General features: G+C 41.8%; 1 protein-coding gene across 4 annotated transcripts in view; it reads left to right on the top strand.

Annotated features, from left to right (window-relative positions):
* LOC135099898 (dynein axonemal heavy chain 3-like) overlaps positions 1 to 14,923 on the top strand; it is a 430,253-nt gene that overhangs the window by 31,932 nt on the left and 383,398 nt on the right. For all 4 annotated transcript variants that reach the window (XM_064002569.1, XM_064002565.1, XM_064002567.1 and 1 more), the window contains exon 6: positions 907 to 1,037. In XM_064002569.1, the coding sequence (XP_063858639.1) occupies positions 907 to 1,037 (131 nt within the window). The remainder of the gene's footprint in view (positions 1 to 906; positions 1,038 to 14,923) is intronic.

Raw genomic sequence — 14,923 nt, 5'->3', positions numbered from 1 at the left:
CTATGCTCCAGGAGTTTGGGCATAGTAACATACATTCATAACAAGGTCCTACAATATACATTGATTTACTTCTGCAGACAAAGCAAATCAATAATGAATTTCAAAATAAATTGGGTGCTGCTCATGAAAACTTTTTCCTGTATCCTTCCTCATGGAATGAGGATGCATTACTTGTGTAATGAAATATAGTAAGTATTTCAAGAAACTATGCTCTTCTTTACCTAAATGGCTACAGGTAATCTACAAGGCAATAAAGATACCATGGATTAACTGGATCCAGAACCTTCTTTGCTTTGATATATATTATTTATGGCATTTATTGAAATGCATGTAATTTGTTCCAGGTTTGTAGTCAATGCTTTGTTTGCCAACCAACAAAATAATAAGTTTATTTTCTTGAAGATGATCTCTTCAAATCAAGCACAAGAACCTAGCAAATTTATGTCAATAGATTCTTGAAACTGAAAGTGACAACCCTGCTTTACATTCGTTTTATCAGTTTTTTCATATATGTCATATGTATTTGATATAATTGAAATAAAGCAGAAATATATGAATAGATGTTCACTGTAAAAGGTCAGCACTACAGTCTTCATTGATGAAATGATAAATCAAATATATTATGACATATACAAACAATGAAATAAGTTTGCAATGATATATCATTGGACAAAGATTGGCCTGTTTGTAAAATTTTGACTGATACTTAAACTATTGAATACAAAAAGTACTTCTAGTCAGCTACAGACTAAATCAATCCACTGGAGGCTTAGAGCTCATGTTTAAATCTAATGTTTGATCATCATATAAGAAAACCAAATAATGCTTGCAGGTGCTTGATTGAATAATGACCTAAAGTGCAAGATGGGTATTTTAATGAATTGTATTATTATAATGGTATTACAGATGAGCAAAAAAGCTGAAGGTCCTGTAAGATACAGAGAAGCCACTCGGCTCTGTGGTCTCGAAGAACAGCTGCAACGCCAGAGGGAATCACGAGCAAATCGCCCCCTTCCATCTGAACAAGATCTTGCTAGGTGAGTGTAATACTTTGTTGATTCAAGACCGGCTGACATCAGAAGCCAAAGGTAATTTATTTAACTTCATCAGAAAATACTGAATCAGGTTCATTGGAAGTGCAAAGCTATGGTATTTGTCACTAAATTGAAATGATAAACAATAATTTTCTATTTTTAGTTTAAGCATTGGCAACCTCATTGCTGCAGGTTGTGAGAGAGAATTGCACATTTACCATGCATGCAGACACAGGTTGGTCACTAAATTGGCATCACTGCTGGTGGCGGGTTATGTGGGGATGGTGGTGGCCTGCTCCCTCTGTCTGCATTATAGTTAACCTACCCTGCCTTTTAGACTTCTCTCTGATTTTCTATGGCCTATCCCTGCATTAGGTTTTCAAGTTCCCTGTGTAACAATATGACTTGGAGGCAAACTGATCCCCATGTTATTCTTAATTTGCATTAGCATATTGTGTGTTAGTGGAAACCCAGCTGCATATATATATATATATATATATATATATATATATATATATATATATATATATATATATATATATATATATATATAATCCTTCCTGGAGCTGAACCACAAGCTTAGCCTTAAGCATAACCTCTGCCCTTTAGCACGCTCTGTTTATTATGGTACTGGCAGTGGCAGGCGGCAGCCTTCCCACTCTTGATCTTGATTCAAATCATATAAAACGTTTGCTTTTACTATGCTCAAAATATATAAAATGTTTGCTCACACTATGTTTGAAGCATAAACAAAACGTTTGCTCACACTCTTTTGCCATTAAATATATCAGTTACCACCTGCGTCTTCCACGGTGCAGCGTCTTATAAGCCGTAAAATACGGTATATATATATATATATATATATATATATATATATATATATATATATATATATATATATATATATAGTGGAACCTCGGATACTGAACATCTCCCTTTCCGAACAACTTGGTTTTTAAAAAAAAAATTTAATTCTTAATTGCTTCAGTTGCCATACCATAATTTGGTTTTTGAACAAAGTTACTTGATTTCAAATACTACAAGATGTAGCAAAAGCTCCCATTTATTACTAATTTATAGTTTCTATAAATATTTCTTTTGTTTCTATATATTTGGAGGAGAGAAATAGAGGGCAAGACTGTTATTCAATCTTTGAAATAAATTAAATGTGATCCCATTAAAGAAGTTGGCACTTGGGAGCAATCCTCAGCTTCTTGTGGCTCTCTCTATGATCCACAATGCCATCACTACTGCACAACTGCCATCACTACTGCATTTTCCCAGTAGCTTTTCTCAGCAGCAAGATGTGTAAGTGTTATGATCACCTTCATTTTGGCAATGAGTGGGTTGCTCCTTAGTGTCACTTTGTAAGGCTTCCCTCACATGATGACAAAGAGAATACCTGCATGGTTTAAACAATATCTTTTGATGATTTCTGTGTCACTAAGTTCATTCAGTGCATCCTTTTGGGATAAAAAAATTTCTAAGCTTGAGATGTTATGGAGTAGCCATCTTAGCAGTGGGAGCATCAGTCATTACCTGCTAAGACATGGCGGATGGATGTCTGAGAACAGATTAAACTTAATTACATTGATTTTTATGGGGAAAATAGTTTTAGTTTTTAAACATTTCAGATTTCAAACAACATTCAGGAACGAATTAAGTTTAAAAACTGAGGTTCCATCGTGTATATATATATATATATATATATATATATATATATATATATATATATATATATATATATATATATATATATATATATATATATATATATATATACACAGAGGGTGTTCCAGTTACGAGCAAAATGTGTTCTGGAAGACTGCTTATAATGAATTTTCCTCATAACTCATCATCGTAATTTTTTGGCACAAAAAAGTATCATATATTCCACAAACGATATTATGCTTGCTTACTTGATACTTGATACAATTAGAGAGAGAGAGAGAGAGAGAGAGAGAGAGAGAGAGAGAGAGAAAGCACTTTTGGGTGATGTGATACTACTAAGCAGTGACAGGCTTGAGGCTTCTGCCAAATGCAAGACTCAAATAGGCCAGGTGTATGACTGATTAAAATGAGACCTCTCTCTCTCTCTCTCTCTCTCTCTCTCTCTCTCTCTCTCTCTCTCTCTCTCTCTCTCTCTCTCTCTCTCTCTCTCTCTCTGTGAAGGTAAGAACAATCCTAAGGATTGCTTAAATAGAATGAGCCTGAGAATGAAAATGAATTTATGCAGACAAGGGTGAGAAAGAGTGAGAAAGAATGAAGCAAAAATGACATAAAATGAATGGGGGGAGAGATTCAGATTCAGATTCAGTACTTTTATTCATAATGCATATATGTATACAGTATTGTAAAAAGACATCAGCCAAGAGCCAGTCTTATCACTTATAGGTTGGTATTGAGATTACAGGGGAACAGAGCAAACATAATGGAAATAGATCAAGATGTGTAGACATTAGTTATTTGCAAGTTAATATCACAGAAACCTGGGTGTACTCATAGTGTTTCTGGGAGAGTGTTAATAAAATGTAGGGTAAGGTCTGCAAGATTAAGGGAGGGCACAGGACTATCCACGAGCAGATCATGTACACAAGCACAGTCTCTTGTGTAGTGTTTCAGGGTGTGTTGTTCCCTCACTGCACACAGGTGGCTTCTCCTCTGAGGTGGCAAATCCCAGCTCCCAGCCATAGGGATAACCCAGGTGGATTCTGAACGCCACCACCTCAGCCTGCCTTGCTGTGATAGGGTGCGCCCAGCTGATGCATCCTGCTTGAACTTGGGCCAGCCAGCATGTGCTGTGGCTGTTATCTTACTGGACTTCCCCTGCCCATTATGTCTGCCTCTCATCAACACACTGTTTTATTTTGCCTTAGCTGTCTCACTGTCCTGGGGATTTGAAGGCACACCACTCGCTCATGAGCTCCTTGCTTGGCCAGTCCATCAGCCTTGTCATTGCTTGTTATGCCATTGTGAGATGGGATCCAGTTGATGCAAACTGTTCTGGTCATGTGTTGTATGTCTCCTGTTGTTGTGTGACTGGTGTGTATTATTAGGTTGAGTTCTTGCTGCACTGACATGATGGCTGTCATGGAGTCTGTGTGAATGACGACATTGTGGTGACATGAGGTGTGGGTGTCCTGTACTGCCATTAGAATGACTCCCAGCTCTCCCTGCATGGAGGATAAGAAGTCAATCACCTGAGCTGTCGCTGTGGTGATGGTGGTGGTTGTGGTGGTGGTGGCATTGGTGGCGGCGGCAACAGCGGCTCTGGCAGAGTCCTTAATGTGGCATACAAAGGCTACACCAGCTAATCCAGTGTGTAGATTGGTGGATCCATGTGTGAAATCATGTAATTAGTGGGGTGCCAGAGGGATCAGTATTAGGGCCATTGTTATTTTTAATATATATCAGTGACTTTGAAAGTGGAATTAGTAGTGATGTTAGTAAATTTGTGGATGACACAAAGATAGGTACATTAATTAGGCCAGAATCGGATGCTATCACCTTGCAGGCAGATTTAGATAGGATGAATGAATGGATGAACAGATGGCAAATGCAGTTTAATATCAACAAATACAAAGTACTTAGCATAGGTAGAGGAAACCCATATAGTAGGTATACAATAAACAACGAAACTCTGGTATGTACAAGGTACAAGAAAGATTTAGAAGTTATAGTTAGCTCTGAACTCCGTCTAGGAAAACAGTGCATAGAGGCCAGAAACAGGGCAAATAGGGTATTAGGATTCATTTTTAGGAGTGTTAAAAGTAGAAGAACTGAAGTAATATTAAAGTTATAATTTCCAATGGTCAGACCTCATCTAGACTATGCTGTGCAGTTCTGGTCCCCACATTATAGGAAAGATATAGGTCTGTTAGAATCAGTATAGAGGAGAATGACTAAAAGGATACAGGGGATAAGGAGAATTGGTGGAGTATGAGGCAAGATTGAAACTGTTAAATTTATATTCTTTAGAGAGATGTAGGTTAAGAGGGGACCTGATAGAAGTCTGTAAGTGGTATAAGGGTTATAATAAGGGGGATGTAAGCAAAATTTTTAGGATCAGCAACCAGGATAAAACAAGAAATAACGAGTTAAGCTTGAAAAATTTAGGTTTAAGAAAGAGATAGGAAGAAATTGGCCATCAAATAGAGTGGTAGATGAGTGGAACAGACTCATTAATCATGTTGTTAGTGCTAAGACATTAGGGAGCTTTAAGAGAAGATTAGATGGGTTTATGGATTGGGATGATAGGTGGAAATAGGTAAGTATGTTTCATACAGGGACTGCCATGTGTAAGCCTGGTGGCTTCTTGCAGCTTCCTTTATTTCTTATGTTTTTATGTTCTTAAATACACAGCTGTTTGTGCATCCCCAATGTTGTGAATGTTCTGCAGGCTGTGTTGTCACAGCACAGCAGTGGTGCACTCCTGGTTCCTGTGTCGCCGTTGCTTGATAATAAGCTGCATTGGCATCTGTGACCATGGGGAGCTGGTGCGTCCCACTGCTGGTGTGGTGGTGGTCCTCATGTCCTCCTATGAGACACCAAGCTCCTAGATGTTGCTCACAGCCTTGCTGATCCATTTCCCTAGGCCTCACATCCCCTTGTGGTAGCATGAAGAGCCATGATGTGATCTGGGTGGTCATACCACTGAGATATTTTGAGGAAGAAATTGGCCATGGTATATTTCAATGCTTCATTCTAGATGGTTTTCAAGGCTTTTGTGTCCCTGTCAGACATGGTAAGAGCACTGGGCTTGTGTAATCAATTAATAACCAAAATCACAGAACTAGATGTGAACTGGATGCTCCCATGCCTCCTCAAGACAGTGCCTTGAGTACTCATTTGCAAGCATGGCACTTGTCCAGGTGTTGCACCTCTGCCTTGCAGTTGCTGTTGCAACTCGTCCACACCGAGGTAGCAATGCATGGCTACCCGGTCTATTTAGTGATCTTGAAGTGTGAGTTGGGTAAGGGGTGCATGGTGCATCTTTTTTTTTTTTTTTTTATGTAGGAAGGATACTGGCCAAGGGCAACAAAAATCTAATAAAAAAAATGCCCACTGAAATGCCAGTCCCATAAAAGGGTCAAAGCAGTGGTCAAAAATTGGTGGATAAGTGTCTTGAAACCTCCCTCTTGAAGGAATTCAAGTCATAGGAAGGTGGAAATACAGAAGCAGGCAGGGAGTTCCAGAGTTTACCAGAGAAAGGGATGAATGATTGAGAATACTGGTTAACTCTTGTGTTAGAGAGGTGGACAGAATAGGGGTGAGAGAAAGAAGAAAGTCTTGTGCAGCGAGGCCGCGGAAGGAGGGGAGGCATGCAGTTAGCAAGATCAGAAGAGCAGTTGGCATGAAAATAGCGGTAGAAGACAGCTAGATATGCAACATTGCGGCGGTGAGAGAGGGGCTGAAGACAGTCAGTTAGAGGAGAGGAGTTGATGAGATGAAAAGCTTTTGATTCCACCCTGTCTAGAAGAGCAGTATGAGTGGAACCCCCCCAGACATGTGAAGCATACTCCATACATGGACGGATAAGGCCCTTGTACAGAGTTAGCAGCTGGGGGTTGAGAAAAACTGGCGGAGATGTCTCAGAACGCCTAACTTCATAGAAGCTGTTTTAGCTAGAGATGAGATGTGAAGTTTCCAGTTCAGATTATAAGTAAAGGACAGACCAAGGATGTTCAGTGTAGAAGAGGGAGACAGTTGAGTGTCATTGAAGAAGAGGGGATAGTTGTCTGGAAGGTTGTGTTGAGTTGATAGATGGAGGAATTGAGTTTTTGAGGCATTGAACAATACCAAGTTTGCTCTGCCCCAATCAGAAATTTTAGAAAGATCAGAAGTCAGGCGTTCTGTGGCTTCCCTGCGTGATATGTTTACCTCCTGAAGGGTTGGACGTCTATGAAAAGACATGGAAAAGTGCAGGGTGGTATCATCAGCATAGGAGTGGATGGGACAAGAAGTTTGGTTTAGAAGATCATTAATGAATAATAAGAAGAGAGTGGGTGACAGGACAGAACCCTGAGGAACACCACTGTTAATAGATTTAGGAGAAGAACAGTGACCGTCTACCACAGCAGCAATAGAACGGTCAGAAAGGAAACTTGAGATGAAGTTACAGAGAGAAGGATAGAAACCGTAGGAGAGTAGTTTGGAAATCAAAGCTTTGTGCCAGACCCTATCAAAGGCTTTTGATATGTCCAAGGCAACAGCAAAAGTTTCACCAAAGTCTCTAAAAGAGGATGACCAAGACTCAGTAAGGAAAGCCAGAAGATCACCAGTAGAGCGGCCTTGACGGAACCCATACTGGCGATCAGATAGAAGGTTGTGAAGTGATAGATGTTTAAGAATCTTCCTGTTGAGGATAGATTCAAAAACTTTAGATAAGCAGGAAATTAAAGCAATAGGACGGTAGTTTGAGGGATTAGAGCGGTCACCCTTTTTAGGAACAGGTTGAATGTAGGCAAACTTCCAGCAAGAAGGAAAGGTAGATGTTGACAGACAGAGCTGAAAGAGTTTGACTAGGCAAGGTGCAAGCACGGAGGCACAGTTTCGGAGAACAATAGGAGGGACCCCATCAGGTCCATAAGCCTTCCGAGGGTTTAGGCCAGCGAGGGCATGGAAAACATCATTGCGAAGAATTTTAATACATGGCATGAAGTAGTCAGAGGGTGGAGGAGAGGGAGGAACAAACCCAGAATCGTCCAAGGTAGAGTTTTTAGCAAAGGTTTGAGCAAAGAGTTCAGCTTTAGAAATAGATGTGATAGCATTGGTACCATCTGGTTGAAGTAGAGGTGGGAAAGAAGAAGAAGCAAAGTTATTGGAGATATTTTTGGCTAGATGCCAGAAATCACAAGGGGAGTTAGATCTTGAAAGCTTTTGACACTTTCTGTTAATGAAGGAGTTTTTGGCTAGTTGGAGAACAGACTTAGCATGGTTCCGGGCAGAAATATAAAGTGCATGAGATTCTGATGATGGAAGGCTTAAGTACCTTTTGTGGGCCACCTCTCTATCATGTATAGCACGAGAACAAGCTGTGCAAGGTTTAGAAGGTTTAGGACGAGAAAAAGAGTGAGGAATGTATGCCTCCATGCCAGACACTATCACCTCTGTTATGCTCTCAGCACACAAAGACAGGTCTCTGACACGGAAGCAGTAGTCATTCCAAGGAAAATCAGCAAAATACCTCCTCAGGTCCCCCCAACTAGCAGAGGCAAAACGCCAGAGGCACCTTCGCTTAGGGGGATCCTGAGGAGGGATTGGAGTGATACGACAAGATAAAGATATGAGATTGTGATCGGAGGAGCCCAACGGAGAAGAAAGGATGACAGCATAAGCAGAAGGATTAGAGGTCAGGAGAAGGTCAAGAATGTTGGGTGTATCTCCAAGACGGTCAGGAATACGAGTAGGGTGTTGCACCAATTGCTCTAGGTCATGGAGGATAGCAAAGTTGTAGGCTAGTTCACCAGGATGGTCAGTGAAGGGAGAGGAAAGCCAAAGCTGGTGGTGAACATTGAAGTCTCCAAGAATGGAGATCTCTGCAAAAGGGAAGAGGGTCAGAATGTGCTCCACTTTGGAAGTTAAGTAGTCAAAGAATTTCTTATAGTCAGAGGAGTTAGGAGAGAGGTATACAGCACAGATAAATTTAGTATGAGAATGACTCTGTAGTCGTAGCCAGATGGTGGAAAACTCGGAAGATTCAAGAGCGTGGGCACGAGAGCAGGTTAAGTCATTGCACACATAAACGCAGCATCCAGCTTTGGATCAAAAATGAGGATAGAGAAGGTAGGAGGGAACAGAAAAGGGGCTACTGTCAGTTGCCTCAGACACCTGAGTTTCAGTGAGGAAAAGAAGATGAGGTTTAGAAGAGGAGAGGTGGTGTTCTACAGATTGAAAATTAGATCTTAGACCGCGAATGTTGCAGAAGTTAATGAAGAAAAAGTTGAGGGGGGTGTCAAGACACTTAGGGTCGTCGACAGAAAGGCAGTCCAACCTGGGGACATTTATGGTCCCCTCCCCAGATGGGGACTCCGAGGCTGGTGTAGGAGTCGCCATGAGTTTAAAATTTTTGAGTGAAGGGTGTGTGTGTTATTAGGTGCTTGTATTTTCGTGTGGAGGAAGAGAGTTGTCTTTAGAGGGAAGGCTGTGACTGCCCCCTTGTGTTGTGAGACATAAAGGGAAACGTTCAGTGAGGTCACAGGTGGGTTTAATGATAAGTTCACAGCACCCCCTGAACAGTGCTTTAGACCTCACTGGGAGTAATTATCGTTTCGGCAGGTGTCTACTGCCTCCTCCTGCCATGGCTTTTGTTTTGGAGTGTGAGATAGTGAAGCCAATATCTGTGCATGGTGTGTGAGGGCATCTAGGGCTACTTGTATGTCCGCTATGGAGTTTTTCCCTGTGGTTTGCAGCACAATATCTTCTGCATAGCTGATGTATTGTGTGCCTTCTGGGTATGGTAGTGTTGCCAGAACATTCATTAATACATTGAAGAGGGTGGGACTCAGGACCCCTTTCCAGTGGTGTTCCATTCTCTAGTGTGCAGAAGCTTTGATGCCTGGCCTTGAAAGATGCTGGCTCTTCTGTTATCCAAATAACTTTGGATCCAAAGGAGGAGCTTCCCTTTGACCCCAGGTTTGGTTAGCTCTCCCAGGATGACAAGAGGCTGTGCTTGATCAAATGCCTTTTCTATATCAATGAAGACAGCTTTTTTTGCCTTCATGTTTGACATAGTTTGCCAGACAGTTAGCAGTGCTTTGATGCTGAACAAAGCCAGGTGAAGCCATTGATCCCTAGGTCAAATTTGCTGATCATGTACACCAAACAATTGAGCAGGATTCATTCCATCATTTTGCACATCATTTGTGTGAGGTTGATTGGTCTGTATCTATTGGGCTCCTGTGTCTTTGGGAATGATGTTTGCAGCCTTCCATTCCTCAGGAACCATGCTCTGCACAAGGAACATATTGAATAAGTAGAGCAGAGGGTCTCCCACCATGTTGCACACGTGGCTTAGCATAGTACCATCATCCCCTGGAGCTGTCTTTACCTGTTTTCCATGCTCTGAGTAGATCATCCCTCATTATCTCGTGGTCTGTGTCGTCATGGAGGAGGGTGGCAGCCATTATAGTGACCCACTGCGCCCAGTCAAGCTCTTTTTCTATGTTGCAGCTGCTCTGGCAACCTGACGTTTACTGACCTGTCACGATAGTCTGTTATCAGCTTTTCAGCTTTCCCTGCTGGATTTGGGTGGGCAGGCGGGCGTATGTGCCTGCCCCTCACATGATTGATGTGTTGCCACACCTGTGTCATGTTAGTGGTGTGGGTGAGGCATCTCATGTGCCACAGCCATCTCTCCTCAGATGATATTGGTTTGTTTCCTTGCATAAATTACTCGTTCCCACAGGTTTACCTCATCTGCCTCTTTTTTTTTTTGTGAGTGAGTGATATATGTCTGTCAGCCACTGAGTTGTCCTTGTGAGGAATTTTATTTGTTCATCATAGTACCAAGTTACTTTTTGTTTGGATTGTATTCTTTCTTTCTTTGAATGAGCATGGAGGCAGCTGCAGCAAGTGAGATCACTTGCAAATATTTTCACAGATTCAGAACACTATAATTGGTATACCAGTTACTAAGGAGGCCCATGAATGTCTTCCAGTTACCCTTTTGTGTGTCCCATCTTCATTTGGTGGCCGGTGCAGTGCTGCTTTGTTTGCTAATGTGCAAAAGATTTTCCTGGGCCCAGTGGTCTCTCAGGAGCTTTGGCATGGGAGTAACCTGAATGTCCTGGCTGTCCCCATTCACCATGATGGTGAGGTCCAGTCTGCCTCCCATGATGTGCATGGGACATGGCTTGCCATGAAGCACCACTGCCAGGAAGTCTTCTAGCATCTGTGCGGCGTGCCATCCTTGCTGGTTCACACCAACGCTCCATGGTTCAAGGAGCGGGTGATGAGCATTGAAGTCCCCACTTAACAGCACAGGTCTTTCGTCAGTATTTTAGAGCAGAGGGAAGAGATTCAAATTTGATCTTTGTCGGCAATACACATTGTGTGTGTCTATTGCAGGGGCGTGGCCGAGATGGAGCATGACACAGAGAGAAAGTCCACCTGTTCCCCCAGGGCTGGAGGGTCATGTAACATGGTGGCCAGAATATCTTTTCATACCAGTGTGATAAGACCTCATGACCTGCCTTGCTGGTGAGGTTTGTGGAAGAGTTGCTACTGCCTCCCAAGTTTCAGGACTGTTAAATCTGTCACCAGGGTCTCCTGTAGAACAATGATGGCTGTGTTATGTGTGTGTGTATATATAGCAGGAGGGTGGTGGCCTTACTCACCAGTCTGTGAACTGAAGATCAGTTAAATGCATGGTGGTGGCACCTCCTCCTGCCCTCTGTCATTCCTGGATGGCTGAGTGTAGCCCGGGAGAAGGGGGGTGGGGTTGGAGTCCTGCCTGGTGTCAGATGATGGGGCGGGTCACTGCTGTCCTTCACCTGAGCCTGGATCACTTGTCACTGGCAGTTGGATTTGCAATGACGTGGGGGGTTCATTGGGGCACCTGAAGTTGGGGGAAGGTCCTTTTCCTGTTCTATGGCTTTCTGGTTTACATGATGCTGGAGCTCCACCAGTGAGGCTGTTTCTTCCATTATGGTGCGTGTTGGAAGGGGGGTCATGTCGATGTCCATGGACACTGCTGCTCCACCATTTCTCGCTCTGGTGCTGGCTGCTTCCCAGTAATGCATGGAGCAGTTGGGACATTTTGGCATTCATGCTGGCCATTTCTTTCTGCATTGAATGCAAAGAGGTAATCAAGACCTGAAGCTCCTGATTCTCCTTCTGCCTGTGACACGGAGCTGCTTCACTTCGCTGTGCAGTGCCTACATTTCCTGCTTCAGTTTCTTGTCCTCTTGGATGTTGGGTGTCAGGGGCTGGGGATGGTGTGGAAGGTCTGATGCGAGTTGAAGAGCCGATGGAAGGGAGAGGGGAGGTGGCAGGGAGGGAGGTTTGAGACAAGATGAAAGAAGGGAGAAGAAAGGAAAAAGGAGGAAGGGACAGGTGGCAGATAGGTGAGCAGCAGCTTGCACAGCTAGTGAGTTAGTCTTGCAAGTTTTAGTTTGTTATTCTGATTAAATTTTTATTAAAATTCCAGTGCTCATACAAGTAACGAGTTTGTTATGCCAGTCTTGGTTTGTTACTCCAATTAATTATTTATTAAAATTTCAGTGCATTATTGCTGTTGTACATTATTCCAATTGTGCATTGTCATGTACCCTACTGTTGAACAAAAAATTTAATTGCAATTTTTAAAAAAATTTCACAGTGGAAACCGAGATGACAACCAAAGGAGAACAGGTGTGCCTAGTCTTGGCACTGAATCTGTTCTGCTGTAGCTGGATTTACAGGGTCCACAAATAACATCGGAAAGAGGCTACAAGAAGCCTACACACACACACACACACACACACACACACACACAATGAAACTAGGCAGAGCTCCAAAACCTTGAGACAGGTTTAGCTGTTCAAAGCATCCACACACTCTAAAACAGCCAATGACTCGAAGCTTCAGGATGGGTGCTGATAAGCTGACCTCCTGCACTCCCAGGTGGTGGAAGAGGGAAGAGTACCAGGTTCCCCTGCTCCTCCTCGGCTCATTTAGGTGGGAGTGGTGTTTCATCCCTTACAGTGGGTTGTTTTTGACCCATGCCACACAGAGTAGGGTTAAGGAGTGGTGTATAGATAGTAACCATATTTCAGTTTAGTAGTATATTACCAGGGAAGGGGTATATTCAGGACTAGAGGGTTATACTCCAGCATAGCCCAGTTTATACTTGGGGGTATAAACTAACCTAGCCCAACTTATACCCCAGCTTATAATAACAATAGGCATACAGTAGGGTATGTGACAATGCACAGTTGTTAAAACATACAACTGCAATAACACATTGAAATTTTAATAAATATTTAATTGGAATAATAAACCAAAACAGGCATAACAAACTCACCACTTATGTGACCACTGGATTTTTAATAAATACTTAATTGGAATAACAAACAGAATCTGGCAAGACGAACTTGCCATTCTTGGGAGCACTGAAATTTTAATAAAAAATTTGATCGGAATAACAAACTAGAACTTGCAAGACTAACACTTCAGCTGTGCGAGCCACTGCTCACCTATCTGGCACCTGTCCTTTCCTCCCTATTTTCCTTTCTTCTCCCTTCTTTTGTCTTATCTCAAACCTCCCTCCTGGTCACCTCCCCTCCCCATTATCTGTCAGAGATAAGGGGCAAGAGAGTGATACCTCACTTTCTTTCTCTCCCTCATTCATGTTATCTAATTTTCACTTTATCTCTTCTCACTCTTTCTCACTCTCTTATTCATAATTCTATTTTAATTCTCAGTCAGTCTCATTCTGTTTAGCAATCAATAGGATTGTTCTTACTTTCAGAGAGAGAGAGAGAGAGAGAGAGAGAGAGAGAGAGAGAGAAGGCTCCCACTTATGGGGTTTACTGTATTTATACATGTGATGTTGACAGTAGGTAAATATGATCTATATTTGTTAAAGCAGTGTGAAACTCAGGATAATGCATGAAATTTGGGACGGTAAGAATTTAGGACTAGGTGTGAAATTCAGGAGGATACTGAATATATTTGTGTTATCTCAAATGTAGTAATGCAAATGTGCTTATTTTGATGTATTTTTTTTATTGTTTTCTGGTTTCCAGGAACCAATTAATTTTTTTCCATAGGTTCTTCAGTCACCATAGTGCACATTTGCCTTAATGAATACTACATTGGAATGAATCAAGTTTGTTGTCACATACCCCACTGTACTTTTGTCGGGGTTATATTCTGGGCTGTTACACCAGTTCATTATTGGTTCAGGTCCCTTGCTGGGGCAGTTGGCATACAGTTCATCTAGCTGTTAACTTTACCTTTGGGTTAGTTGACAAGTAAGTACTTGAGGAAACCTTGGGAAGATGTTGGAAACCTAGATGTTATGGCAGCCTTGTGTCTTGTGGTAAGGGATATCATCTGCCAGAGCAGATGAAAGGCCAGTGAATCAGAGGTGAGCACTGAGATCATGCACAGCTATGGCATTTGTATGTATGTATGGAGATGAAATATGAAATGGGAAATGTTGGTTCAAGGCTGAAACAGAATAGGGTGGAATGAGCTGTAGTAGCATCTCACTAGAAGACAGTGAAAGGGAACTTTAAAGAGTGGTGGATCACTTCCTTAGTATGAGATAGAAACTCAGGGTGAGTGCTGTAAAAAAATATGATATGTTTTTTAAAAGGAAAAAGGGATAGGGGTGACCTTAGGATACCAGTTAAGATGAATATGCCAACTATAAGAAAGTGTGAAGTGGTTATGGGAGGAGAGAGATTAGAGATGAATTTAAGTATCTTGAAACAGTGTTCATTGAACATGGTGAGATGAATGGAGAAATAGGAAAGATAGATATGAAAGTTAGGTGAGTCATAGGATCTCTTGCAAGGGTTATGAAAGGGAGAAATGTGTTTATGGATGTAAAGAGGTGTAAACAGTAGTATTCTCCTGCCAATGAATGGATCAAAGACCTGGACATGAAATAAGGCAAAGCAGTCAGCAGTGTATGTTGTGGAAATTAATTGTCAGAGAAGGGGATGTAGATAGGAGGATAAGAGCAGTGAAAGTGTTTATGTGAGATGTAGTAGAAGTGCTTTACAAGTGGTATGAATTTTGGAGTGATGGAATGGATGGAAAGTGATACATTGAGGTGATATGGCCATACTGAAAGGATGAAGAATTAATTGTTTGTAGAAAAAGTGTATTTGAATGAAATTGAAGATCCTAATGGGAGAGAAACCCTCTTGGAAGATGGAAGAATTGGATAAAGGAGT

This window comes from Scylla paramamosain, chromosome 4, assembly GCF_035594125.1.
Source record: "Scylla paramamosain isolate STU-SP2022 chromosome 4, ASM3559412v1, whole genome shotgun sequence".
Classification (NCBI taxonomy): domain Eukaryota; kingdom Metazoa; phylum Arthropoda; class Malacostraca; order Decapoda; family Portunidae; genus Scylla; species Scylla paramamosain.
The sequence above is the reverse complement of the archived record's forward strand: the minus strand, read 5'-3'. Positions and strand labels throughout refer to the sequence as shown.